We start from the raw sequence: 26,040 nt of genomic DNA, 5'->3' as shown, positions 1-26,040 counted from the left end.
TTACTTAATAAATTTCTGGAGACCATTGATTGGGAAGTTTCCATGAGAGGATTTTGTTTCCCCCTTAAGAATAAATTCCACAGGAAGTTTATTACTCATAGCCTTTGTTAACAGTGCCCATCAACTCTATTATTAACCCTATTATTCTGAGCCAGAATTAAAAATAAAATTCATGCTTTTCTCCAGTGGGGATGCCTGGAAGGAGTGGCATTTTAACATGTCCTCACAGGGTGGAAAGGGTGGGCTCTTTAATAAGCACACTGGACACTGCCCCAAGGCCCTACCTCCAAATACCATCTCATTGGGGATCAGCCTTCAGCATACGAATTTGGGGGGGACACACAAATATCAAGTCTACAGGAAGAAAGGTACTGGATCATTCACAAACTCATGGAAGATGCTGGCATGGCCAAGTTCATCCCACAGAAGCAACCTGCTTAGAATGCCACCTCCAGGCTGTTGCCATTGGACACTCGTCACCACGCAGCTGGGTTCTGCTGTTCCTGGGCCCCTGCTGCCACCAGCCCGACCCTGCATCTCCGCCACAGCTGCTCAGAACCATCTCTGACTGTCTCGCTTCCTTTGCAGATTCCATCGGGTTCAAAATTCCGGGAAACACACAGTGGTCTCGCCCGGGCTGGGCCCACCCTAGCAAAGCCGAGGGAACTGGGAAAATGAGCATGGGTGCTGCCTGGCAGCTTTTGTGGTGGCAGGAGAGGCCGTCCTGCCCCGGAAGGTGGGTGGGTGCAGCCCTCCGGGTGGGGCCCTCCCCTGGAAGGTGGGGCCCTCCCCACACTGGGCTCAGGATCCCAAACGGCTGGTGGGTAAGCTTATCTGCCACAGCACCCTCTTAGTAAAGGAAGAAACAGTGCAACATAAGGTGTAAAATCACAAGGCAGGTCTGAACATGTTTTTAGGGAGACTTCTAGGACAGATTATATTTGATTGGGGATCAGAAAATGTTCCACGGGAGTGGCATTTGAGAAAGGCTTGATGGATAAGATCTCTGCTAATAGAAATAAACAGAAAAGGGTCTCCGGGACACTCCAATGAAAGGAATAATGTAACCAAATTCAAACTGAATGCAAAATGGAGACGGTAATGTAATATCTTAGCATTAAGTTCTATTCTGCTGAAGTTGGCCATGATTTATTTCTGTTATTTGCAGTGAAGAATATCAACCAAGTATACTCTCACGTTAAAATACCATTCCATGCAAATCCCACTGGAGAAAGTATGGATTTTATTTTTAGTTCTGGCTATTTAATTCTTACACGGACGTTCCAACCAGAAATGGGGGTGGCAATGTGGCAGCAGTCTATAAATTGAAATATTTATTCACTGACTCAACATTTATTTAGAGTCTAATGTGTTCCAGGTTCTGAAATCAGTTGCACAAAATATAGATATGAACAAGTTCAAGACTCTGCCTTTGTAGTGGTCAGGACAATGCTCTGCCCCCGCTCAGGGGTCCCAATCTCTGGAGCCTATGAATTTGTTCCATTACACAGCAAAGGGGGCTTTACACATATGATTGAATTAAGGGCCTTGAGATTGGGAGATAATCCTAGATTATTTGGGGGCAGGAGGCAATCCAAACACATAGGAGAAAAGCACAGGAATAGATGCAGAAAAAGACAGCAGAAAGAGAAAATTTGTAGTCCTAACGTGAACATGGTATATAAGTTACCTATGCTGCGAATATTAAATCATTGTCACAGAAAACTGGGAAGAAAACTAACTAGAAATACAAATAAGAATAAATAAAACAAACTAGAAGTAAAACAATAGATAGTAATATTTATGGAGTGCTTACACGGCACTTTACCAATGTGACATGTAAAAATGTTGAAATTTCACATAAACTGTACATATGTGCAAAAAGTTTTTAAAAGATCTTTTATTTCTGTAACTGATCTCATTTTATTCTTTCTCAGTAGAGTGTGGGAAAAGGCTTAGACTTGCCAAATAAATGCACTGGCCCTTTTTCCCATTAATCAATTCTCCTGAGCACTCAGTCCATTCCAAGTTCAAACTCAAGGCTGCTTCCTCAGCCTACCTTCTGCGCTGTTCATCCTACAGAGGGCATCTGTGTGAAGACAAAATCCACGCAGCCTTCGGCGGGGGTGCCCACCTTCTGGGACTCGCTGGTCTCAGCTGTGCACGGGCCTCTGAGCGCCCTGCCCAGGTGTCCGTGGACATGAGCCCAGTCCAGGCACGGGCACCCACTGCTGAAGTTCCCAGTCACCCACTGCCATTTGCTTTTCTGATCCCCACAGCACCACATTCTGAGGCCTCCCGTCCCTCTAGTGCCTCTGCTGACTCACCTGTCCTATCAGCCCGTGTCCAAGTCCCTTTCCAAGGCAGCATGAAGGAACACTGGCTCTGTGGTCCGGCACGCATGAGCTGAGAGTATAGGACGAATGTCTTAGGCACCTCTTGTAGGGGACCGCCCTGCGTGGTTTTGGGAATTGCAGCCCGGCCACAAGTTAGGCACCCCTGGGGAGGCCTGTGAGTCTTGACTGGAAGACCAGAAAGGCCGGAGACGGACATGACCCAAAAAGCCTATTCAGGGGGTTCCTGTGAAAATTGGATTTAAAGAATGAATATTCTGCTTTGAAGCTTGCTCTTTTTTTCTCTTCTCTTAAGTTAGCTGTTGACCCTGTGTGACATCAAGTACCCGGAAGGTGGATAAAGCTTTGCACCTGATGTCCACATAGTGCCAGGATGTCTAATAGACCGTGACCCAGAATGCTCACGATGTTCCTTACATTGTTATCGGTAACCAGTGATTGTTAACAGTAATCCAAGCATTTGAAATTGATGACTTGTGTATCCTGACTCTGTGTCCCCTGGATACCCTCCTCAATAAAAGGAGCTTGGAAGGCTTGATCGGGGCTCTTCTCCACTAGAGAGATCAGCCACCTTTGCTCCTCCCAGACAAAATACAGAGTTTGGGTTACTTATTGTCTCTCATCCGCGATCCTGAGACCACTGCTGGACAGTGAGTTTCCACCGAGCCAAGGGGTTGGGGGCGGCCCACCTCACCCCTCTCTGTCCTTCCTGCTCTGTCACTCCCGGGCCAGCTGCGTGCAGCTGGGAAGCTGAGCACCACTGTGGATCTCCTGGGACCCTCCTTTGTCTCTCTGTCCTTTCCCATCTATTTGCCTGAGTCCCGGGAGGCAGTTCCCTCTCCTAGCCACACCCTCCGAACGTCCTACTCCCTCCCTGCGGAATGCTCTCTCCTCTGGTCCAGTGGAACCCCCCTCCCCCCCTTATACCTACCTTGAACCAAGACAAGCCCCTCAGCTTGCCTAAACTGTAGACAGAAGTTTGGGGAAAACCCGTCTCCAGCTGCCAGTAATGAAAACGTAACTTCTAAGTCCATGTTGCCCAAATTTGCCTGATCATAAGAATCACTGGTTAACACTTGTCAAAAAAATATATTCCTGGGTCCCATCAAGAGTCTTTTGAATAAGAGTCTCTGAGTGAGGAGTCTGGGAATCGGTATTTTTAACAAATGCCTGCAGTGATTCCGATGAGGAGTAAAGCTTCCTCTCTATGTGATGATAACCCTCTGATAAGGAGGTTGGTGGTGACCACAGCTAATATCTAATGAGTGCTTACTATGTGGATCATAGCCTCTCTGCATGAATTTTTCGATTAAACCCTAACCCTAAGGCTGCAATTACTAACCCCATTTTTAAAAATGAGGAAATTGAGGATTTTACCAAATATCCCTTCAAAAAAAAATAAAAAAAGAGTAGCCTCCCATCTTGTCTCTCTTGCTCATGACTGGGAATTTTTCATCATGACAGGTGGATTGTCATGGTATAGGAAAAAAAAAAAGGCCATATTGTAAAAATACTGGAAAAAGATGATGTAATAGTAAGCAAGGACACTAATCGACTAAGTTATTTGTGATGGTTTTGTTTTCTGAGTCAGGTTTGAGATAGACCCATCCTGACTCTACGGCGCCACCAGGAATCGTGTGTTTCATGACATCTCCTAAGGTTCTTGAAGCTCACGTGGTCTCGTGTTTTCTGTTTTTATAAAGAGGGGGAGGGGGAGGGGCCTGGTAGCACTTACACAGCCCATCGGACCCACCGCTGCAGAACAGTCGCCTTGGAGTGCCACACCGTTCAGCTCCCCGCCTGCGACTGAATCCCTCTCCACGGCTTACCAATTTCACCCCAATTTGCCAGCTACAAAATGACCCCAACTTCCTTCCTGTCTCTATCCTAGATCTCCCCCACCCACCCCTGCCCCCAATTCTACATGCCCAGGGCTCCAGCCAACAAGGCCACTGACCACTCCTGGCACAAGCCCTGTATTTTTCTATCCCCAGGCCTTGGTCCCTACTGTTCCCACCATCGGACGAGCAGGTCCTCCCCATTGCCACCTCCAAAATCCCACCCATTGGTCAGGATCCTTCTCAGACGCCACTTTGACTACGAAGCCTCTCGTGATTCCTAGAACAAGCTAGGTGCCCCTCCTCCTGCAACATGTCACCTCCATACCTGCTGTCATTTTGGGGGGTACCTTCCTCAGAGCACTGTGATAACTAATAATAACAGCTAACATTTATGACACTTAATATTTATCAGGATCTGTTTAAAGCGTTTTTCTCTATTAATTTTCTTTATCTTCATCGTGATCCTAGGAGGCATCATCCCATTTTACAGCTGAAGGACGTGGATATATGGAGGTTAAATAACTGGCCCACAGTCGCCTAGCGTCTAAAGAGAGGGTGAGGTTTGTCCACCCGAGCAGTCTGTCTGCCGAAGCTACACTTTTAACTACACGCTGTACCGATGCTCACTGCGCATTACTTACTTAGACAAAGGCCCCTAAGACTCGTCACCAGGCAGTGTCTTTGCAGAGATGGCTGATAAACTAATAAGGAATTGACTTCCAGTGGCCTCGATGGTGTGCTGTTCCCTTACCCACCCAATTTTTCTCCTTCCGCTTCTCTACCGCCACCTCTCCTCTCTCGTCCAGACACATGCTGTTCCACTCCTGTCACTGTCCCGCAGCGTAACTACAGGTTGTAGAATCTTAATACCCTAGACGTTTGCGCAGGGTCTGCTCCGAAGCAGACACGAGTTAGGATACAGGTGAAACGACGATGAAGAAGCTACAGCTCCTGCCCTTAAAAAAAAAAAAAGCACACAATTAAGCTATAGAATGAGAAGTGCACATATTGAGGGAAATCCAGGTCATTCCGAGATTTTTGTTTTGTTTTTTTTGGAGGAAACCGTGCCTGGGTGTGTCTTAAAGGTTGAATGAAAGGACCGAGGGAAGCGCGTGGGCGCGAGGCAAGGACTGCGCTGCGGGCAGCAGAACCGGACCCAGAGCGAGCGCTCAGACGTTTGCAATGACTCGCTGTGACCGCAGCGGGTGGCCGGGCCTAAGTGGTCGGAAAAGAGGCCACGCTTTGACAGTTTATTAAATGATGCTAGGGTTTTTCTTCCTGAAAACAGCAGGCTGCCCTTTAGGTTGGGGAATAATGATCAGCGATTTCCTTAGAAAGATCCCTCCGGACGCGCTTGGGCAGAGCCGGCGGGAGAACGGCTTCGTGGCCGAGGATGCTGGAAAGCCTCTCTCGAGGCCCGCCCCGCACTGACAGACTTCTCGGATTACGTTCGTTTTCAGGGCCAAGCTCCACCCAAATTCCTGCAGCGTTTATGGAATCTGCGGCCCCAATTTGGACATTTAATTCCCTTTTATTTTATCCCCTAATTGCTTCCTGGAGTACATCGCTCCTGCGCCCCTAGTTACAGCACTATAATAAACGTTTATGGAATGGAAATGGTCTGAAGGCGTCCAAGGCCAGATGATGCTCTGGGCTGCCCCGGGGGAGCCAGGCTCAGAGCGCTGCGGGCTGCATGCGGAGGGCGGATGGAGCCACTTTGTACCCCGAGACCCGCAGGCTATCCCAACAGTGGCTGACGCGCCAACCACGGCTGTTAGACCCGCCACGACCACCAGAGGGCGCGTTTCCGCAACACGCAGGCGTTCTCAGGCAGGGAACCGGCTGTGACGTATTCCGACCCTCTGCGGCTGCCGTAGCCCGGGACAGTAAACAGGAAGTGAAATCTACCCGGCGAAAAAGAACCGGGGTTCGGCGGAGACCCAGCCGCTGCTGCGGGTGCGTGCGGGCGCTTTCAGGGCGTCGGTGTTGTGCCTCCCTCGTCCGTTCCTACTGCAGTCGAGGTGCTTTATCCTGAGCCGGCTCCCACCGTTCTAGAGAGTTGTCGCCAGACCCATGGCCGAATACTCCTACGTGAAGTCCACCAAACTCGTGCTCAAGGGAACCAAGAGCAAAAGGTAAGGCCGGGGGTTGGCCAGGACACCCCCCGCCCCCCAGGCCAGTCTCCTGGAGGCTCGGGCAGCTGTCAGCGCCATTTGAGGCTCGCAGCCCGGGGGCCCGGGCGGAGCTGGAGGACCGGCCGCAGGGACGCGCCCCGAAAGCGGAGGAGACGGGAGAGCGGGACCAGGAGCCCCGGAGCCTCGGGTTTGGGCGTCCTCCCCGCCGCGCCCCAAACCCCGCATCGGCCTGACGACGAGGGCCCCAGCTGCCTTTGTCAGCGATCGTTATTTGCACCACGGTCTCCCTCCGCCTTAGAGTTCCTGACGACCCTTCCGCTCGGTGTGCAGATGCGGGTTTTGCCGGGGACACGGGCCCGAGTCTGGACTCCACCAGTTGCCCGGTTCTGTGGTTTGTGGCGAGTAGTGTCTGTGAGCGTCCGTTTACTCGCCAAGAGGGATTAATCATACTCTTAAATGATTGTTATGAAAAAAAACAAAAAAACAAAACAATAGTTGCTATGAGGATTAAATAAAATAAGATGTGCAGTAAATCAGAGCCCCAGATGCAAGGCGGTGATTCAGATTGTTAGGAACAGGTATCTTCCCGCTCGTATCTCCGCCTCTTTTTCAACTGGTAGGTTTGCCCCGGTGAACGGGTCTTAAAAACGTGAGCGTTTCCTCCTGGGCCCGGTACCGTGGAAAGAAAGTGTCACGGAACGAGGCGAAGCCCCGCCCTGGAGTAAAGCTGAGACTTCCGCTCTGCATTTCCTGACAGGAGCAGAGTTAGCTCCTGAACGTGGACTTTATGATGAAAATGCAAACAAACGCGTCTTGTCATTATCGTAACTACTGATCCCGACTGACACACAGAAAGCCCTTTCTCCGTGCGAAGAACTGTTGCAGACACGGCGTGTTAGCTTTTAAAATCGCCCCTGGGTTTTTTAATCCTTTATTTTTTTTTATTTTGGGTTACTTAAATTAATGCAATATTATTTACATGCCATAAAATGTAACCTTTTAACGTGCAGTTCAGTCTTTCTAGTATATTCACAAGGTTCACGACTATCAGTAGTTGATAAAAGTTTTCATCACCTCGAAAGGAAACCCCTTGCCCATTAAGCACTGACACCCCCGCCCCCCATGCCCCCCTCTGCCCCTGGCAACCACTAACTCGCTTTCTGTCTCTGGACTGGCCTGCTCTGAATAGGCCACACGAATGTAATCATACAGTATGCAGCCTTTTGTATCTGGCTTTCACCTGGCAGAACATCCTCGGTGTCCGTCCGCGTTGTACGGGGCATCAGCGCCCATTCCTTTTAGAGCTGAATAATACTCCACTGCGAGTGTGACATTTGTAGGCGTCACACGTTTTGCTTATCCTTTCAGACTTGATGGACGTTTGGGATTTCCTACTTTTTGGCTATTGTGAATAATACTGCTATAGATATTCTTATGCAGTTGTCATACGGACATATGTTTTCATCTCTGTTGGGTATATACGTAGCGGTGGAATTGTTAGGTCATGTGGTAACTCTGTGTTTAACTTTTTGAGGAACCCCAAACTGGTTTCCAGAGCAACTTCACCATTTCCCATCCTCACCAGCAATGTAGGAAAATACACATTAACTCCTAATCCTCACAATAACCTTAAGAGTTGAGTCAAATTATTCTCCTTATTTTACAGGTGGAGAAATGGACTCAAAGAGTCCGTTCTTTCGCCCGAAATCACAGCGCTAAGAAATGATAGAATTAGGGTTTAAGATCAGGCGGGCTGGCGGAGGGGTCTGTGCTCCAAACTGTAACACAACCACCATATACAGGGTCAGGAGCGGCGTCGCAGTATTAGAAGAGGTGTGTCCATGTAAATTAATAATGTATAAGCCAGGGTACAGCTTAAAGGATTCTATCTTGTGATATTTAAAATGTAAATCAGTGTAACTAAACTCACCTGTACAAATGATCTCCTGCAGTAAGAAGAAAAAGAACAAAGAGAAGAAGAGAAAAAGAGAGAATGATGAAGAAACCCAACTTGATATTGTTGGTAAGTTGTCTACACTTTATTCCGAGGAACGTTAACACTGGTGGAGACCTGTTTAAAAATATTTTCCTAGTTAGAGATAAGTAGTGACAAGAAAGTAGAAGGAATTTATGACCTATTTGTATATCTTCATTATCAAAACAAAGCACAGAGAGAGGACACGGCTCTGGTTTAATAGACAATGTTAGACTATGTAATAGCCAAGAGTCTGATACATAATTGTCAAGGCTTGATATAAATATTATTTAACCAAATATATTTTACAAATTACAGTAAGTATGCGTTGGTCTATTTCTAGACTTTTTCCCCATCATTTTGTCTAATGTTCTTCTGATATATTTGTCTTGATTACTATCACTTAACAAAGTCTTAAAATCAAGTGATATGAATCTTCCAATGTTATACTTCTTTTTCAAGATTATTTTGACTATTCTAGATCCTTTGAATTTACATACAAATTTTATAATCAGTTTATCACTTTCTAGATTAAAACCTGTTGGATTTTCTAGGGAATTGTATTGAATCTAGATCATTTGGGGAGACCTGACATCTTAACAACATTGACTCTCAATAATTTGCAGTTTTTAGTGTTAGCAATCTTCCATGTCTTTTTTAAATTGTTAAGTAGTTCATAATTTTATGCTACTGTAAGTAGAATTTAAAATTTTTATTTTTAAGCTGTTTGCTGTTTTTATATAGCTATACAAGTGATTTCTGTATATTGATCTGGTAGTTGAGACATTACCAAATTAATGGAGTGTATAATTGTCAGTGTCCTGGTTTTGATGATGCTCTATCAATAGAAAAGTTATGCAAAAGGATACCATTGGGAGAAAGTGAGTCAAGGGTAGATCAGATCCCTCTCTATTATTTCTAAGAACTGCAAAATTTTTAGAAAGTAACTTATAACAACAGCAACAAGAACCTTGTATCAAATCTAAGATATAAATTTTAAATATCAATTTTATTTTTTAGGGATCTGGTGGACAGTAACAAACTTTGGTGAAATTTCAGGAACCATAGCAATTGAAATGGATAAAGGAACCTACATACATGCACTTGACAATGGACTTTTTACACTTGGAGCGCCGCATAAAGAAGGTTTGTACGAGAAGCGATGAACGGGAAAGGCCACTTAAAGTCTACAGCCTACTGCCTTTGTTCACATGGGCCAGTGTCGAACCAGTCTCAAGTGTAATGTATTCCAAAGGAATGGATCTGTTGCACTTGACTCTTCCACTTTTTTCTTTCCTCAGTATTTACCAGTTATTGGCAACTCCTTCTTTCTAGTATAAGAATTTGAAAACATTCTTTATAGTTCCAGGAGCATATCTATGGAAATCAAAAACAACATGAATAATTGGAATCATATGTGGAAAGAAAAAGAAAACCTGGCTGAGTCAAAGTTTTGAATTCCTTTACTCTTCAGACCCTTTGCCAAAACTAACCTGGAACATTGGAAACAGTTTCAAGTTTTCCCATTCCCTTTGAGCTCATCAAAGGAAACACTGAGCTATGAAGTAATTAGAAGATAAAGGGCAATATCTTTTGGTCTGAATAGTGATTGCTTGAATTAATTAAACCATTTAGTTTTTTCTTAAATGAAGTGGTTTGTCCATGTACTGACTGCATTTTATAACACAAAGAGAAAATATCTTGGAAGTGACTAAATAAGCATCATGCTGACCTATCTTATTAAGCAGGTAAAACTAACGCTACAGTTATAAGAACATAAAATTGATCTTGATAATGTGACTACTACCTTATATGGTAATGTAATGTTCTTACATTTAATTTTAAAAGAAAAACTATATATTTTAAAACTGAAGAGTTATCTTTATGTGTTCATTTATAATACATGTCAGATCTATTTCAGAATGTTTTTCTCCTGTAGTTGATGAGGGCCCAAGTCCTCCAGAACAGTTCACGGCCGTCAAATTGTCTGATTCCAGGTAAGCTCAAGTTGAACTGTAATTAATAACCTTTTTCTTTAGTTTTATTCATTAAAAATTTTCAATATATAGCTAACTTAAACCCACAGAGTAATTTTGATTTATAAAGCAAAACAATATATTTGGAAAGTATATGTTGTGATATTTAACAAAATATAACATTATGTATATATCCAGTTGATATTTAGGTATATTAAATTACAGTTTCAGTATTTTTCTTTAAAAGAGAAATAAAGCCCCAGATGAAAGCATACATTATGATACCTAGCAATATATAATACTGTGCTGGAAAAAATGAAAATTAATAATGTCACAGCCAAATAAGATATAGATTAGAAACATCCTGTGATGAAAACAGACGTAAGACAAAATCTGGCTGTTGTTGCTGTGATATATAAACTCAGTGGTGAAAATCAAGCGAAAAGCAGGAGGAGAGAAGAAAGGCATATTGTTGAAACCAGCAGAGAAGGCTGCATAGTCACAAAAACCAGAAGGACATTTTACTCATTCTTGTCACAGTCATTTTGTAAGCTGACCTTTTTAATTCTCACATGCAGAAGTACAGAGTGATGCTTTGTGCGGTAGATGTGGACACTGAATTTCTCTATCCTAGTAATGGGCTACATCAAGACGATAATGATTTGTATTATATTATCATTAACCTATAAATAAGTACAAAGTCAGTCCCCTGGCATCACAGGGGATTGGTAAGCTAAAACGTAGAAATCATGTTTTTTTCTTTAAAAAAAAATATTAAGATGATTATTTCTATACTTCCTTTGAATGACCAATAAGTAAGTCGTAAGGACTTTTAAAGACTGAAAGCAAAAGACGAGTCAGTAAACTCAAATTTCTTTATATATTTGAAGAATTAAGAATTTGGAAAAGGTTTGCTATATAATATATAAGATATAACACTTGCAATAAAAAGCAGAATATGAAATTGTATATATAGAACTACTGTTTCCAATACAGTAGCCACTGATCACATGTGCCTTTTAAATATTTGAACTATGGGTAGTCTGAATTTTTACATACATACACATACACATTATTTTCATGTGCTGTATGTAAGTTTCCGTTTTTAACATTTATCTTTTTGTTAATCTGAAGGATTGCCCTAAAGTCTGGCTATGGAAAATACCTTGGTATAAACTCAGATGGACTTGTTGTTGGACGTTCAGATGCAATCGGGCCAAGAGAACAGTGGGAGCCAGTCTTCCAAGATGTAAGTGCTACTACTGTTCGTAAAAAGCTTCTTGTCAATGTCAGGAACCTCTCCTAGTGATAAATCAGCAATTTTATGTACAGAAAGATACCAACAGCACTACTTACAAAAGCAGGAAAAAATAAAATTTAATACATCTATAATGGAGCATTATACATCCATTAAAGTAGTATATTTGAAGAATAATGATTTGGAAAATATTTGCTATATAATATATAAGCTGTAATGCTTGCAATAAAAAGCAAAATATAAAGTTGTATATACAGAATTACAGTGTACAAAGATGAAAAATGAGCCAGGCATCACCCCAAAAAGAGAGAATTAATTATACTCATTCCCTTATGCCCTGAGATAAAACCTTTGGACCTCTAACTTTCAAACTTTTTCAGTCCAATCCAGTGAGAACAACATTTTCCCACTGCACATTGCAGCCCAGTACATACACACATACGTAACTGAAGCTAGAACTGTACTTAAATGTACTTATTTATCTATGTGTTTGTACTCTGGTATTTTCTATTCTGTTTTACCTCTGTTTTTGTGTTCTGGTTTTTCAGTAGTGGTCAGGACCCACTAAACTGATTTCATGAGCTACTAATGGGTTGTAACCCCTTGTAGATGACCCTACCAATATAATGAGATGCTTATAATAAAAAGTACACCAACAGAAAAGGCCATTATATCAGAAGGTCAGGCTGAAGAGTCAGATAACTACCATTCATACAGAACTTTAGGGAAGTTCATTTCACTTTATTTTGGGGAAAGACATTAAGTTTTTCAAATTTAAATCGGAGACTTAAACGTCCCAGATGTAACAGGTAAAACTTGATTGCAAAAAGTGACTGCAAGGTCAGCAGTCCTGGTTTAAAGCGCCCTGGACTACAAGAGTCACCCAGGTGACAGAAAACCCAGCCCTTGCACCTCGGGCACGTTTGTAACTTGATAGAAGGTTATTAATACATTTTTGTAAGTATTATACTTGTGAATACTTTGTCTGGGGTGTATTCTTTTTTCCAAAAGAATAAACAATATGCAAGTTATGATTAAAACTTCTATGTGTAAGGATATCTAATTAATCAAATTCATAATCTAGGTTTAGCTACATAAGAAAATTAGTTTTCAGAGTTTTATTCATCAGACTCAGATAGTACATTGAACATTAAACAACTAAAAAGAATATGAATATTCCTTTCCACATAAAAGTCTCTCAGACATTGATTCTTAAAGTTCTGAATAGTAAATTCAGAGTCACCACGGGCTAGTTTTTATATGATACAGTCTTATATTTTCTAATTACGGAGAAAAAGTTTACTTAAAACACAACTATTTGAGTAAATTATTGTGCCTTATATTATTTTTTCTCCGCTGCCTTGCGGCATACCTCTTCAGGGGAAAGGCTAAGGGAGTAAACCCCGACAGAAAATCCGGAGCCGGAGTCCCTAAGGCGGTTTGACGTTGTAGTCAACACCGGCAACTCCTGCGGCGCACCTGAAGCCAAGCTGTATTGACTCCGTCTTTCCCTTGGACCCTTCAGCTGCGAAGAGAGGGGGGGTCTGCTGCATGGGCAACAGCAGACCCTCCATATCACCCTGCCCAGGCTCTGTAGCTTCAGCTTCACTGGAGAGGACACTCCAGCGTCATCACAAGATGTCGATTTAACACGGGAGGAGACAGATACCGTGTCACTCCCGAGTCGGACTGCACAGCCATTCTCGGCGGTGCAGATAGACTCTTAAGAAGCTACACCATCGTCTCTCGAGACGGACGGCTGCCGACGACGACGACGACGACGACGACGACGATATTATTTTTTAATGTCTTTAAAGCTGTTTTTTTTTCAAACTCAACTAAATTAGTTATATCTTAAATAGATCTTTTAGACCAAAGGAGACAATTCTATTTCAGCTAGTTATAATTTAGCCCTACTAATAGGGTATATTGAAAATACTTATTTTGGTTTTCTTTGAATAATTAGATTATAGGTTTTGGTTTTCTATATGTTTTATTTTTTATTTTCCAGATTTTTTTTCTAAATTCTTTTTCCTGTACATTTTAGACTCATGGGGGAGAATTTAGTCTCAAGACTTAAGAATTCTTTTGCAGCAGGTATTCTCATCATTATTTTTGTTATCTATTTAGGGGAAAATGGCTTTATTGGCCTCAAATAGCTGCTTTATCAGATGCAATGAAGCAGGCGATATAGAAGCAAAAAGTAAAACAGCAGGAGAAGAAGAAATGATAAAGGTAATCAGGACGTTTTTCTTTAGATTAATAACATGTCACATATGATGTGACTAGATCTCCTTAAAATGTTAAAAAGCGGCCCTGGCCGGGCCGCGCAGTTGGTTGGAGCGTCGACCTGGACACCAGAAAAGGTTGCACGGTCTTTTCCTGAATCTAATTGCTAAGTTAATTGTTTTCTTCTTTTGCATAAGAAACCACCTAGAATGTCCCTATGTAATAAGTAAAGTTGGAAAAGAGGAAGATGAATGTGAAACTTACTGGGTTCTCCTCTCCAATATCCAGATTAGATCCTGTGCTGAAAGAGAAACTGAGAAGAAAGATGATGTTCCAGAAGAAGACAAAGGAAACGTTAAACAGTGCGAAGTCAATTATGTGTAGGTGTTCTTTTCCTTTCAGATCTGCAGGTTTGACAGGCAAGGGCTTCTCCAAGCACGGAAAAGAAAATCCCGAAGGACAGGAGGGGGCAGCGTCATGTGAACTCTGGGACAGCACTGAGCTGAGCGCTTCTCTTTTCCTCGGGCCTGCAGTTTTCCTAACTCTCCTGGCTTTCAGAGCCAACGTTGCCTGGCTTCGCCTGCTCTCCCTGTTCACTAGTAGACTGGCTGTAACTTGTCTGGACAGAATGCCCGCCAGCTCCTGTCCCGACCCCGGGACCCGGGCCTGCAGCCGGCGTCCCCTGGCCGAGGTGGGCTCCGCGGAGCGTCTGCGGTGAACGCTGTGTATCACTAAGGAGGTTCAGCTAGGTTTCTTTAAATGAATGAAACGCTGTAAGTTCATCGGTAATCATGTATGATCAAAGTCGGAGATATTTTTCATGAAAAATATTTTCTTAACAGAAAGAAATTTCAGAGCTTCCAAGACCACAAACTTAAAATAAGTAAAGAAGACAGTAAAATCCTTAAAAAGGCCCGGAAGGATGGATTTTTACATGAAACACTTCTGGACAGGTATATTTTACTTATTTCCAGCTATGATTAAATACGAAGTAGCATTTATAAAACCAATGTTCTTTTTGAATATTCTCAAATATTTGTCTTTATTTCTAATTTGTAATCATGGTAATATTACCAAAAAAGGATATCATAAGTCTGGGAAAAAAATCACCAAGAAAAACTACATAGAGCCAGTTTCCAAGTACTTATATCTTTTGTGGTAAGGAATTCAGATTTCACTGAAATTACAGTATAAATTTCCTTTAACATCTTTTTAGAACTGTGAGAAGCAGGCTAGAAAGAAGTCATTTGACTAATTTCAAAATTCAGTTAGTTCTGTTAGAGTGGCCCAGGGTCCTAAAAATGAGATAAAAATAGGCCACTTTAAAAATTACTAAATAGAAAATTAAGTGAAATTGAAGCATTCTTTTTATTAAGTCGAATTCAGAAGTGCGCAGGATATTTATCATAGCACATTATTAATATTTATTACTTATTTAGGTAAATAATTCCCTGAACTTACAACATTAAAAAATGAGTAGAGATGTTTAACTTTGAGCTTAACAACTGAAATCGAAGAAGTGCCAGATTGAAAGAGAAGGTGCTAATTTCCTGCCACTTACTCAGGTCCCACGTTGCAAAATTAGTCTTAAAGACATTTCTTTATATTACTTGATAAAGAGAGTGTATTTCCTGTTAACTAGTTGATCAAGTTATTACCTGAAGTCAATAAATAATGTAAGAATTTTTTTCCATCTGAGCAAATTAGCATCTAGTATCTAGTTCTAAGACATCAAGAATAGGATATGAAAATAAATCAGGTTATGGATTCAGAAGAAATAGACTAGGGTCTATGTCCTGTAACTTTTATCACTTAGGAAAATACCTTGTTGAATAGAAGTTTCAGGCATGCTTAAAATCCGAGGTCATTAAAATTGGTATTGTGACTTGAAAAAGCCCTTAGGCACATTTGTTAGAGATCAGGAAAAGACTTCCATAAGATAGAATCCATTTAGTATGAAACATAAAACTGAAAAGTAAAATTTTAATTATTTTAATATAAGTGGTGTGATAATATAACCAAAATTGAGAACATAATTTCATACGTGAATTTATATTTAGTAGCAGTTTACTGTAAATGGAACGTTCTATGTAGATTAACTTTTTTTTTTTTTTCCAAACAGGAGAGCGAAATTGAAAGCTGACAGATACTGCAAATGACCAGGATTTTTGTCTACTTTTGTTTTTTTCTTAATAAAATAATCAGTAGAAGTATTTTTAACAGAGTCCCTGGGTCATTATGCAATTATTGCTCAACTATTAGTGTGACCAAGATTAAGCGTTTCACTGAGCTTCTCCGTGGATGTACTTCTTAGTTAACTGCAGTGTTTCACAGGGAAGTGAAACTTAGAGTACACACTTCAAGGGCCACAGAGTTTGTTTTCTTTTCAGGACTTCCTGTCGTAGGATACAGACAAATGTTCCTTCCCCACGTCCATCATGCATGTTACACAAACCCTGGTTTATAGCACTGACATTGGCCTGGGAGAGGGGCAGAGGTCAAGAATGAGCGCACCTAGATTCTGCCATGCGGCCCACATTTTTCCACCTCATACATGAGGAAATGAGAAATTCTGCTTAAAGCACTCTTGAAATCTGGCCAAGCATTTCCCTGAATTGCCAGTCTAGCAACCTTATCTGTAAGAAGGTTATGAAGAGAAAGACAAATACTGCAAGATTTCACATGTATGTGGTATCTTAAAGAAACAAAATGAGCAGACCCAGATAGAGGAAAAGCTGGTGGTTGCCAGAGGGAAGGGGGGCAGGCGGACCAGTGAAATAGGTGAAGGGTGTTGAGAGGACTCAGTTACAAGTAAGTCACAAGGGCGTAATGTAATATGGTGAGAGGCTGTAACTGCACAGCGCGGTGATCATTTTGTAACATAAAAATGCTGAAACCCTATGTACACCTGAAACTAATATAAGATCGTATGTCAACTACAATTAAACTTTTTAAGGCTTATATACAATACAATAAAAGCAGTAACCAAAGAAAAAGCTCCCCACACCCAGCTTTGACTGCCCACGTTTTTCACATTAGGTAATTTCAGTTTTTCTGTCTGTAAATTTACTGACCTACTTACTACCTGACCATCTCCAAACTACTGTTCAACCATTCTGACGATTTTTCAATTGCAGACACCATTTCTCACTTCTAGAATCCATTTGATCCCAGTGTTGTAACACTTTCCTTTTCTCTTGGAACTTTCTATCCGTGAAGAGGATTTGGGGGTCGGGGGGGCTTTGTCTATGTTTCGGGGCAGAGTTATAAGAGCTACCTTGAAAATCCTTGTGCACTAATTCTAACACCTTGGGCGTCTGGGGGTCGTTCTCCACTGCTTGCCTTTTCTCCTGAGGATTTTTCTTCATGTGTCCGCTATAATTAGATTGTCTTAGGGACAAGGTGAATCATGTGTTATAGAAGCTGGGGAGTCTGTCTTGTTCCTCTGAAAAATTCTTTGTATCATATAATAGGCAGTTAACTTGGCTGACCTCAAGCTCCAAATTCTCTCCCCCGCTGGTGGGCAACAGTGGAAATCTGACCAGTTCCTTCTGTTTGGGCTGCCTGAAGTCCGCCCCGAGGATGCGGACTCAGAGAGGAGCAGGCCTTTGGGCCACGCGGGGCCCTGCAGCTCTCTCCCACTCCTGACTTCCTCCGCACTTTCCAGATTCCCTGGTCTCTGAACTCTGTCCTCCGGTTCCTCAAATAGCGCAACTTGAGGCTGCTTTTCTGGAGCACCGCCTGCGGCCAATCCTAAATCAAAAAGAGTTAAGAATACAATTCCCTCCTACTGGAGTGATCGCCCCTCAAGTTTCTGCAGGCTTTTGGTCACTCTCCATTGCCTTTAGATGATTTTTAAATATTTTGCCCAAAGTTTAATTCTGAGTGCATTGTGACTGGCTCAGACGCTCACGTGAAGGAGCTGCCTGGGCCTTCCCAGCACACACCCACACACTACGGAGTTCCTGGGTCAGCCCCAGCATAGACACTAATCAGTCCATGGCTCCAACTCACTGTTGCAGAAATGACATTTACTCAGTTATTCTGAACTCTTATGACAGAAGAACATATTAAAATATGCTAGCTTAATGCCATATTATATTAACCAAATTATTATGATAGTTTTCTTAACTGGGATGGGAAATAAAGAATGACTTTCTTTTCATAAAATTATTCTTTTATGTTATTGTCCTAATCAATAGTAGCCCGAGGGGCTTAAAGCAGGTAAAGTCCATTAAAATTTTTTTCTGGCTCATACATATTGAAATCCATTTAATTTAATGAAAAGATTAGAAACAAATTTAAAAGAATAATCCCATACCTTTATTTCCCCTTTTTGCATTCACCTATTAGTTTACAATTTTTAAAAAGTGCATATTTTATTAAGGGAACTTGATGGTGTTAAGGCAGGTTTTGTTTTTGAACATTTCTTGTGTACTATATCCCAGAAAAGTCTCTGGCACTATCCAATGTATTTCTGTTTAATTTGATGGCAGTAGGACACTTGTCATATATTACAGTTATTTTCTGTGATGGAGAAACAATATGCATTCTTTCCATTTAGCCTTGTCTTTCAACACTGCTTTCGTGTTTCTTAAAGAATATAGTTTCTTTTCAGAGTGTATGTTGATTAACTTTAGACACTGTTAATTTGGCAAATTAAGATACTTAGGGTAACCACCAAAAGCAGACAAAAAAAATATATACCACAATAAGCAGGTAAAAAAAATTAACTCAAAGGAAAGCAAAAAAGGAGAAAAACTAGGGGAAAGCACATGATATAATGGCAGAAGTTAAGTGTAAACATACTAGTTACCACAATAAATGTAGATCAGCCAAGTGCTCCAAAATTTTTCAATTGGATTTTTAAATATTGAGCAAAAGTTATTTAAAGAAACATAAGAATGCAAAAAGTCAATGAGTGAGAAAAAGATATTCTAACCAAAAAAGCATTATAGCTATGTTAGTTACAAACTCAAAACAAAAGGAATTATTAGAAACGAACCATGTTACTACATCATGATGAAAGTCATGTCACTATGAAAGTAAAACAATCCTAAACTGGTATGCATCTAATAACAACTTCAAAATATATAAGCAAAAATTGAGAACTACAAGGAGAAACTGGCAAATCTACCACCATAGTATATTTGTAGCATACCTCTCTCAATAATTAATAAATCGAGCAGCCACAACTCAGAAAACTGAACAGCAGAATCATAAAGTACGACCTAAAGCAGTGGTCCCCAACCTTTTGGGCACCAGGGACTGGTTTCCAGGAAGACAATGTTTCCATGAACCTGGGGGGCGGGGGGGGGGCGGTGGTTTCCGGGTGATTAAAGTGTATTACATTCAAGCTCACCTCCCGCTGTGCGGCCCGGTTCCTAACAGGCTGGGATGGTATTGGTCCGTGGCTGGAGGTTGGGGACCCCTGACCTAAAGGATATATAAAAGAACATTTCACATAAAAAGATTCATTTGTTTTTCAGACATAAGGAACATATACCAAAATTGACTCCATGTTTAGCCATAAAGTTAGCCTCCAAAAATAAAACAGGAGCAAAAAAGGCCATAGATTCTGAAAAATTCAATTAATTATTGAGAAATTATAACAAAAGATAACTTTAAAAAGTAACTGATATTTTGTGAGTAGGGCTTCTTATCCACAGGGAGTTGCCTCTTTTTGAGTTTATGAAAGAGTGCTAATTTCTTTACCACTTTCTGGTACACTAACCATATAAAACACACATATACAAACTATCAAAAGTGCAAAAACTACTCCCTCTTGGAACTTATATTACAAAAATTAACACAGAGCTAAGGAAGATAGAGAATTCAAACATACATGGAATGTTTTTAAAAGATAAATTTAAAGTTCTACACATTTGGAAAATTTTTAAACATTTATTTTTAAAAACTCATAGGTCAAAGAAGAAATCAAAATAAAATTACAAAATAATCCAAATTAGCATGAAAAGCTACATATCAAAACATTAGAGGTAGAAAAAGCAGAAATTAAATTAAATATATAATTTACATATTAGATCTCTCGCTGGGTATTGCAGATACAGTGATAAACAACACAGGTGTGACCCCTGTCTTGACAGAGTTTGCAGGTTATTAATAAAAGGCAGACTTGAAACAAATAATGGAATAGTTCTAAGTGTGCAAAGCACTGACAAGGAAAAGTACAGGCTTTCTGAGAACTGATGAATAGCGTGACTAAACTTTGGGAAGATGCAGGTCAGGGCAGGCTTCTCTAAGGAGGACATAAATTAAGCCGAGTTGTGAGGGGTGGGTAGGACGCACATGCGTGAAGGCATGGCTGGGAGAGAATATTCCACGCACAGGAGCCCAGCGAGCAGGGACGCTGAGGCAAGAGGGGGCATACGTTTTGGAAGAACTGCTTTGGCTGAACGGGCACAACTGAGGAACAGGAATAAGCGATCAAGGCCAGAGAGGAAGTCGGAAACAGGTCAGCTTCTGAGCAGAAGCAGAGCCTCCTGAGCCACGCTGAGTTCTGGACTTGACCATCAGGGTAACAGAAAATCACCAGAAGGTATTAAGCAAGGAAGTGATCTATTACATTTGCATTTCCAAAGACCATTCTGATGGCAGTAGAGAGAATATTTTGGGGAAGGGCAAGAGAGAAAACCAGGAGTCCACTTAGGAAGAGACAGCATGGTAGAAGGAGGGTATCACGGTCACCTGAAGCTGGGCCATACCAGTGAGGCGGAGAGAGGGCGGCAGATTTCAGAATTGTTTTCAGTTCTTCACAATTAAGATCAAATGTAAGCAATAAGGAAAGAGAGGAGTCGAAATCAATTCCTAGATTTCTTGCCTGAGCATTAGAGTGGGTGGTGAAGGCACTTCTTGGAGGTGAAGGAAGAGCAGATTCGAAGGGAGAAAGAAAAACTTCTGCTTGGTGTGACTTGTCTGTCATGAAGTGCCCGAGAGCAACCACGCGGAGCTAGCAGAGGCAGAACGGGACATCGAAGCCGTAAGAACGCGGTCACCCTGGGACGCAGAATGGCGTAGGATGAGCAGAAATGGCAGCAGCATGGTGATTCCCATACAAGTGCAGCTTAGTCCAGAGGAGCTGAAAAAGGACTGAGAGAAGGAACTCAGGCAAGGATTCCAAAAACCAGTGGAATGTAGTATGATGGAAGCCATAAAGGGGGGGCGTTTTAAGGAAAAGGGGGTGTCGGGTTTTTCTAACATGGAAAGATGGAGTGACGTGAAATTTGCATTACAGAGTGCACTGGGTACCTCAATAGGAGGGTGATTGGGTTGATATCCAGATTAGGAAGCACTGGGGGGTGAGTGAGGAGTAAGGAGAGCGATATCATAAACTTGGTTGCAAACTTTTTAATTTAAAGGCACAATAAGAAATGCAAAAGATTTTTTTTATTACTTAGGATGAGCAAGTTTTTGTTTTGCCAAGCAGAATTTTTTTTTAAACTGCTAACTAGCACCATACTTTTATAAGCGTATTAAATTTTAAAAGAAAAAAAAAAAAACGTTTGAAGAATATAACATCAGAATAACAGACAGTTCTCAGGGGAAAACGATGGGTAACCTTAATCTGACACATGTATCTTGAACTTGCTAAGTGGGTAGACTGGACAACATTAACGTCTTTGTTTCTCAGTTTACCTCAGATGCATAAACATCTCCTGATGATCTGATTCTAGTCCATGGATTAGTTTAGGGGAATTTCCAGTGTAGTACCTTTTTGAGGACTGGTGAGGGATGTTAGTAAGAGGATCCAAGGGAGAATTTTTTCCCTTATCATAGAAAAGACTTGAGTATGCTTAAATGCTAATGTCAAAAGCCAATCGAAAAGAAGAGATTGAAAGGCAAGAGAGAGAAGGCATCATTCATGGCACGGTATTTCTGGAAAGGAAGTAGAAACAAGAACCAAGATGGCAAGTGGAAGAACTGGACTTAAACAGGAGAGACAACCTCCCATCATAGCAGGAAGAAGTACAAAGAATGAGGATAGGTATAAACTCAGTACTAGATTTCGTGGCAGAGAATTGAGGCAGTCCTCCCTCCAAAATTTATATTTTCTCCAAGAAGAAGATAATTCATCTAAGAGTAACGGAAGAAACAGTAGATGATCAAAGTTTTGAGAAGGGTTGTTAACGGAGAGATAAAAGCGTATAAGATTCACAGATTCGCTATGTAGTATTGGGGGCCAGTAAATTTTTTATTTTGATTTATAATAATACCTAATCTACTGGGCAGAACTCAGTAGCCCAGGTTGTATTCATCCAGGGTTGGGATTGTACAGAACGGGCAATGAAAGGACAAACAACAAGAACATCTAATATATTGGCAAGTGAGTGGTTGAAATGATGGCCCTTGGAAACTCAGCTGGAGAGGAGAGGATAGCCAGAAAATGGAGGACTGATGGGTAGGGAGAAAGCAGATAGGCTGATGGAAGCAGAAAGACCCATCAAGGAATAGGTGTAATTGAGTGAACAATCTAAAAAGCTAGGTCAAGCTAGACTCTAAATAAAGCTCTTTGTGTATAAGATAGGTATCTTTCATTATAGTCTTTCCTTTTTATAAAATACATTAAATCAGAACCGTAGGACTTCCAGAGGCTTTGTGACCTGGTCTGGGCATTCAGAGTAAGGGTTAGGTGCATATGGCTTGGAATCAGAAACCTAAGCAGTTACTCAACCTAAGCCTCAGATTTCTCAACCAGGAGATGGGGTAATAACAGCACTTACTTCACATTCACAAGGAGAATGCATATTAATTTCCAAACACCTGATTTAAAAACTTCTGGAAAACAATTCATTTGTAATTTGGTGATACCTTATATTATTTTAAACACCATTTGGTATATGACACTAATGCAGTTCCTTTAGTTACTTTATTCACAAATTATTTCTTATTGAATGCTGTTGTTATGTGCCAGACATTGTTCTAGGTGCTGAGAATAAGCAGCAAACAAAACAATATCCCTGTCCTCAGGAGCTCACATTCTGGTCAGAAGACAGATGCTAAACAAATAAAAAAGTACATACGCATAATGCCACATGGCCGTGGCTTCTGGAGTCAGGTCAGGTGAGCAAAGAAGGATAAGGGGTACTTGTGGAGGCGTATATTACATGATGCTGTAGGAAGGCCTCCCCAATGAGGAGCTATTTGAGCATTTGCGTAGTCCACATAGACACATCTGGGAGAGGACATTCCAGAGAGTGGGAGCAGTAAGTACCAAGTTCCTCAGGTGGACCATACTTGACATGTCTGAGGTCCAGTGTGGAAGACCAACTGGCTGGAGCATCATAAAAATGGTGAAGCTGGTAGGATATGAGATCAGGGAGGGAGCAGGAGGCTGGCCAGGTCTTGAGCGGCCTTGTAGGACTTATAAGATCATTGGCTTCTACTCACTGGAGCATTTTGAGGAGAGGAGTGACGTGTTCTGATTTATGTGGACATAAATCATGAGGAAAGGCAGGGAAACCCATTACAAGTTTACTGCAGTTTTCCAGGAGAATGATTTGGGCCGAGGTGGAGGCAGCAATGGTGAGAATTGCTTGGATTCTGCATATAATACACTTTGAAGGCACAGCCAACAGGATTTGCTGGTGTGTTTGGTGTGTGGTAGGAAAGAAAGGTCAAAACCAACTGTAAGATCTTTGGCCTCAGCAGATGAGAAGATGGAATTGCCACTTACTGAGATAGGGAAGTTTGAGGAAGGGACAGTGTGGACTGAGACAGAGAGAAAAGAGTTCATTTTTGACATAAGTTTAGTAAAAGGCCTATTAGGTACCCAAAGTAGATGGTGTTGAGAAGATAGCTAGATGCAAGAGTGTGAGTTCAGGGAACAGATCTAAGCGAGTGCCATAAATTTGAGAGTCATCAGTTTCAAAAAAGGCATTAAAGTCATCAGATTGGATGAGAGCACATTCACGGGAGAGCGCAGGTAAAGAAAAAAAAAGACACCTGAAGACTGAGCGCTGGGACACTGAGCTGACAAGGAGACACCAGCAGAGGATATTCAAGAGGTAGCCAGTGAGGAAGAGAAGAATCAATAGACAGCAGCATTACGAAGAGAAATGAAGCAAGTGCTCCAATATCTAAGATACAATTGTGGAACTGGGTGCTTGAGATAAAACAGAAGCTAAGGACCTTGCAAGAGAAGAGGTCAAGAAACCAAGAAACCAGACTATTGGGAGGATTGTTGATTCATCAAGAATGTCAACAGAAATCATATTAGAAATAGGGACAGCGAGACAGGTGTGAAATAAATCTTCAAGGGGTGAGGGCCAGCAGCAGTCCCCTGAGGTCTGCAGGTACCTACAGCTGTGATGGCAGCAGCTTCCAAGTCAAGCCAAATCATCGTGAGTGTTTCGGAGGTTGGAAACATTACGTTGGCCATGTGAAACTGTTGGTATTCAACCACTTTTTAACCCACAAAAATGGCAGTTTCATATGGTGCAACCCAGTATAATTGAGCACATATAAAATATGTCTGAATTATGGTCAGATTCAAAAGTTTATATATATTAGTGCTATTTTCCTTTCCAGTTGGGAACTCCCTGAGATCATAAATTTGTTTTGTTTTGTTTTTCCCTGGCTGGCATGTCTCAGTGGATTGAGTGCCAGCCTGCAAACCAAAAGGTCACCAGTTCGATTCCCAGTCAGGGCACATGCCTGGGTTGTGGGCCAGGTCCCCTGGGGATGTGTTGGAGGCAACTGATTGATGTATCTCTCAAACATGGATGCTTCTCTCTCTCTCTTCCTCCCTCCCTTCCTCTCTCTCTAAAAATAAATAAAATAAAATCTTTTTTAAAAAAAGAAATTTGTATTTTTATCACATGTGTATATTTCATAGCACCTAGCTATCTGCTTGGTACTTTCAGGCCGTCATATAGCAATTTTCCAACACAAATTATTACTGTAATTGCTATTGCTGGCTTCTATTGTCATTTCGGGGTGACAATTCTCCTCACCATTGCAAGCTGGGGAACAACGGAGAACTATACACAGGCATCAGACAGGGATCAAGCACAGCTTTACTGCTGCTGATTGAACTGAAATGGAGGCCAAACGGAGGACCCAACTCTTTCTCCTCTGCAATGAACTTAGACACTCAGTCACGTGGCAAATGCAAACTGGCGCCCAAGGGTACAGCTGGTTTCTAACATGAAGGGGAATAAGCTGCCGGCGGGGTGAGGCTGGGCTGGGGGCAGCAGATGCAAGTCCTCGCGGAAGGGTCCCTTCTTTGGTGACCTGCTCTCCACCTGTCCCAGCGCCAGCCTTTTGTGACACTTCCTTCGGTCTTTGCAGCCACTTGTTAGCACAGTGTTTTAAAAGTTTGGAGGGGGGCCAGCTTTGGGAGACATGGTCAAAGGCTGCAATTACTCCCCCCACCGCTCTCATCATCCAGGACTCGCTTGCTGCGGTGAGCTTACCACCATGGGCAGACAGGCCTCAATGACAGAGCCAGAGAGGCCAGGCCACACTTGTGACTCTTCCAGCTGCTTACCAGTTAAGTCTGTCCTCCCCTAAGGAGAGAGGAATTGAAGGGATTGGAGAGAAAGGTGGCTGTTTTCTCCCCAACACATCTGATGGTAGATCCAGGTTTTGTGAGGCCTGAAGCTGATACAATTTGGATGGTCCTCTTTAAAAAAAGAATTGCAGGTGTAAAATTTGGTAGAAGGCTTGGACGAGGCCTGAGCAAGGAAGAGCTTTACAATAAATCCTCCTCTGCTCTTGAGAAGGCAGAAATACCTATTTTACCCTGCAAATCCACTAGCATACTCTCAGATGCAATAATTCAACCTGCAAGCAAACGAACTTGACCTAGCTTAACTAATAAAGAAGAGCAGTGCCTCACGTTAATGAAGGGTCCAGTTGTTGGACAGGCTCCGTGATTGGTTGACTGGGCAGCTTAGCGATGTCTCAGTGACCCAGTTTCTGTCCTCTGTGCCGTCCAGAGTATGGTGGCGCCCTTCAAACCTATAGCACGAAGGCCAGCAGCCGTGTGGACGAGCAGCTTGCTCTTTCCTGTTAGAAGAGAAAGGACCGTCACCTCAGCCATAGGACAAGAGCCCTGATCGCCACACCATGACCTGTTGGATGCGAGAGTCCGAACGACTGAGGCTGGAGTCAAGAACTGGGGCAAGAGGCACAGGGCAACCTCACGCGTCAGGCCAACCAGGGCCCACCTCCGCAGGTAAGACGAAAGATGAGGATGTGGCTCAGCCTGATCCCGTGGCGGCTGCGCAATGGAGAGGAAATGAGGCTGG

General features: G+C 42.1%; 1 protein-coding gene and 1 long non-coding RNA gene across 3 annotated transcripts; one reads left to right on the top strand and one right to left on the bottom strand.

The window, feature by feature from the left end:
- Positions 1-6,074: 6,074 nt before the first annotated feature.
- Positions 6,075-15,981, top strand: FRG1 (FSHD region gene 1). Its single transcript, XM_090258416.1, has 9 exons — positions 6,075-6,330; positions 8,283-8,353; positions 9,326-9,451; positions 10,245-10,302; positions 11,416-11,530; positions 13,670-13,774; positions 14,057-14,148; positions 14,611-14,721; positions 15,891-15,981. The coding sequence occupies exons 1-9, from the start codon at positions 6,269-6,271 to the stop codon at positions 15,925-15,927; spliced, it is 777 nt and encodes a 258-aa protein (XP_090114542.1). The 5' UTR covers positions 6,075-6,268; the 3' UTR covers positions 15,928-15,981.
- On the bottom strand, positions 9,330-25,815 carry LOC149996561 (uncharacterized). Of its 2 annotated transcripts, none has more exons than XR_016507428.1 (3): positions 25,629-25,815; positions 19,131-19,204; positions 9,330-9,682 (listed from the first exon to the last, which is right to left on the bottom strand). It is a non-coding gene; the product is annotated as an uncharacterized LOC149996561 (long non-coding RNA). The 2 variants fall into 2 exon arrangements; XR_016507429.1 differs by lacking the exon at positions 9,330-9,682 and adding an exon at positions 17,397-17,521.
- Positions 25,816-26,040: the final 225 nt, after the last annotated feature.

This window comes from Furipterus horrens, unplaced genomic scaffold (genome assembly GCF_987537825.1).
Source record: "Furipterus horrens unplaced genomic scaffold, mFurHor1.1.pri manual_scaffold_12, whole genome shotgun sequence".
NCBI classification, from domain to species: Eukaryota; Metazoa; Chordata; class Mammalia; order Chiroptera; family Furipteridae; genus Furipterus; species Furipterus horrens.
The sequence above is the reverse complement of the archived record's forward strand: the minus strand, read 5'-3'. Positions and strand labels throughout refer to the sequence as shown.

Excerpts from the sequence above, each read along its gene's own strand:
- FRG1 (XM_090258416.1), top strand. The coding sequence starts at position 6,269 with ATGGCCGAATACTCCTACGTGAAGTCCACCAAACTCGTGCTCAAGGGA. Across the intron at positions 6,331-8,282 it reads AAGGGAACCAAGAGCAAAAG|TAAGAAGAAAAAGAACAAAG; the intron begins GTAAGGCCGGGG and ends GATCTCCTGCAG. Across the intron at positions 10,303-11,415 it reads GTCAAATTGTCTGATTCCAG|GATTGCCCTAAAGTCTGGCT; the intron begins GTAAGCTCAAGT and ends GTTAATCTGAAG.